The 2,730-nt window shown below is 67.2% G+C and overlaps 1 protein-coding gene across 1 annotated transcript in view; it reads right to left on the reverse strand.

The window, feature by feature from the left end:
- PSMC4 (proteasome 26S subunit, ATPase 4) overlaps positions 1-2,730 on the reverse strand; it is a gene marked incomplete at its 5' end in the record, with an annotated part of 19,311 nt that overhangs the window by 2,362 nt on the left and 14,219 nt on the right. Inside the window, 2 exons of the mRNA XM_017839824.1 lie at positions 993-1,161; positions 2,622-2,729. Coding sequence (XP_017695313.1) covers positions 993-1,161; positions 2,622-2,729 — 277 coding nt within the window. The remainder of the gene's footprint in view (positions 1-992; positions 1,162-2,621; position 2,730) is intronic.

Below are 2,730 nucleotides of genomic sequence, written 5' to 3' on the forward strand. Positions count from 1 at the left end.
GGGTCAAGGAAACGTCCCCAGGTGTGCCCAGGTGTGGCCCAGGTGTGCCCCAGGTGTGTGCCCAGGTGTGTCCCATGACCCCCAGGTGTGTCCCCATGTCCCCCAGGTGTGCCCAGGTGTGTCCCCAATGTCCCCAGGTGTGTCCCCATGTCCCCCAGGTGTATCCCAGGTGTGCCCAGGTGTGTCCCATGACCCCCAGGTGTGTCCCATGTCCCCCAGGTGTGCCCAGGTGTATCCCAGGTGTGCCCAGGTGTGTCCCCATGTCCCCCAGGTGTGCCCAGGTGTGTCCCCAATGTCCCCAGGTGTGTCCCCACGTAGCCCAGGTGTGCCCAGGTGTATCCCAGGTGTATCCCATGTCCCCAAGGTGTGATCCCATGTCCCCCAGGTGTGCCCAGGTGTATCCCAGGTGTGTCCCATGTCCCCCAGGTGTATCCCAGGTGTGTCCAGGTGTGTCCCCAATGTCCCCAGGTGTGTTCCCAATGGCCCCAGGTGCCCCCAGGTGTATCCCAGGTGTGCCCAGGTCTGTCCCATGTCCCCCAGGGTGCCCAGGTGTATCCCATCTCCCCCAGGTGTGTCCCCAATGTCCCCAGGTGTGCCCAGGTGTATCCCAGGTGTGTCCCATGTCCCCCAAGTGCCCCCAGGTGTGTCCCCATATCCCCAGGTGTGTCCCCAGGTGTCTCCCTGTGCCCCCAGGTGCCCCCAGGTGTCCCCAGGTGTATCCCAAGAGTATCTCATGTCCCCAGGTGTATCCCATGTCCCCCAGGCGTGCCCAGGTGCCCCCAGGTCTGTCCAGGTGTGTCCCCAATGTCCCCAGGTGTGCCCAGGTGTATCCCAGGTGTGCCCAGGTGTATCCCAAGAATTATCCCACGTCCCCCAGGTGTATCCCAGGTGCCCCCAGCTGCCCCCAGGTGTGTGCCCAGGTGTCTCCCTTGCCCCCAGGTGCCCCCAGGTGCGCCCAGGTGCGCCCAGGTGCGCCCAGGTGAGCGGGATACAGTCCTCCAGGTCGACCTCCTCGGACAGGTTCATCTTGCCGGTGATGGTGGAGAAGATGAGGCGTTTCTGGCGCCGGTCGGGCAGCGGGAACTCGATCTTCCGGTCCAGGCGGCCCGGGCGGAGCAGGGCGGGGTCCAGGGTGTCGGCCCTGTTGGTGGCCATGATCACCTGGGCGACAGGTGAGGGGTCACAGGTCAGTTTTGGGTCCCCCAGAACCTCCGGGGTCATGGGACGCCCCCCCCCAAGGGACCACCAGGTGTCCAGGTGTCGCCAAGGTCGGTGGCCACCGTCACCTGGGGGACAGGTGAGGGGGACAGGTCGAACCTGGGGCCACCTGAGCACACCTGGGACCACCCAGAACCCACTGGAGACCTCTGGGACCACCCTGGGACCACCCAGGGCCAGGAGACCCCCAGAGCTCCACGTCCCCAAGGTCGGTGGCCACCGTCACCTGGGGGACAGGTGAGGGCTCCAGGTCACCTTGGGGACCACCCAGGTCACCTTTGGGACCACCTGAGCATACCTGGGACCACCCAGAACCTCTGGAGACCCCCAAGACCACCCCAAGACCCCCCAGGACCACCCAAAGACCACCCAGGGCCACGAGACCCCCAGAGCTCCACGTCCCCAAGGTCGGTGGCCACCATCACCTGGGGGACAGGTGAGGGCTCCAGGTCACACCTGGGGCCACCTGAGCACACCTGGGGCCACCTGAGCACACCTGGGACCACCCAGAACCTCTGGAGACCCCCAGGACCACCCCAAGACCCCCCAGGACCCCCCAAGACCACCCAAGACCACGAGACCCCCAGAGCTCCACATCCCCAAGGTCGGTGGCCACCATCACCTGGGGGACAGGTGAGAGCTCCAGGTCACCTTGGGGACCACCTGGAACCCCTGGAGACCCCCAGGACCCCCCCAGGACCCCCCAGGACCCCCCAGGGCCACGAGACCCCCAGAGCTCCACGTCCCCAAGGTCGGTGGCCACCATCACCTGGGGGACAGGTGAGGGGGACAGGTCGCACCTGGGGCCACCTGAGCACACCTGGGACCACCCAGGACCCACTGGAGACCTCTGGGACCACCCTGGGACCACCCAGGGCCAGGAGACCCCCAGAGCTCCACGTCCCCAAGGTTGGTGGCCACCATCACCTGGGGGACAGGTGAGGGGGACAGGTCGCACCTGGGGCCACCTGAGCACACCTGGGGCCACCTGAGCACACCTGGGACCACCCAGGACCCACTGGAGACCTCTAGGACCACCCTGGGACCACCCAGGGCCAGGAGACCCCCAGAGTTCCACGTCCCCAAGGGCGGTGGCCACCATCACCTGGGGGACAGGTGAGGGCTCCAGGTCACCTTGGGGACCACCTGGAACCCCTGGAGACCCCCAGGACCACCCCAGGACCCCCCAGGACCCCCCAAGACCCCCCAGGACCACCCAGGGCCACGAGACCCCCAGAGCTCCACATCCCCAGGGTCGGTGGCCACCATCACCTGGGGGACAGGTGAGGGCTCCAGGTCACACCTGGGGCCACCCGAGCACACCTGGGACCACCCAGAACCTCTGGAGACCCCCAGGACCCCCCCAGGACCCCCCAAGACCCCCCAGGACCCCCCGGGCCCACCTTGACGTTGACGTTCTGGTCGAACCCGTCCATCTGGTTGAGCAGCTCCAGGAGGATCCGTTGGACTTCCCGGTCGGCTGAGGGGGGGACAGGGGGGGACAGGGGGGGA

This window comes from Lepidothrix coronata, unplaced genomic scaffold (genome assembly GCF_001604755.1).
Source record: "Lepidothrix coronata isolate B3197 unplaced genomic scaffold, Lepidothrix_coronata-1.0 Scaffold497, whole genome shotgun sequence".
Lineage (NCBI taxonomy): Eukaryota > Metazoa > Chordata > Aves > Passeriformes > Pipridae > Lepidothrix > Lepidothrix coronata.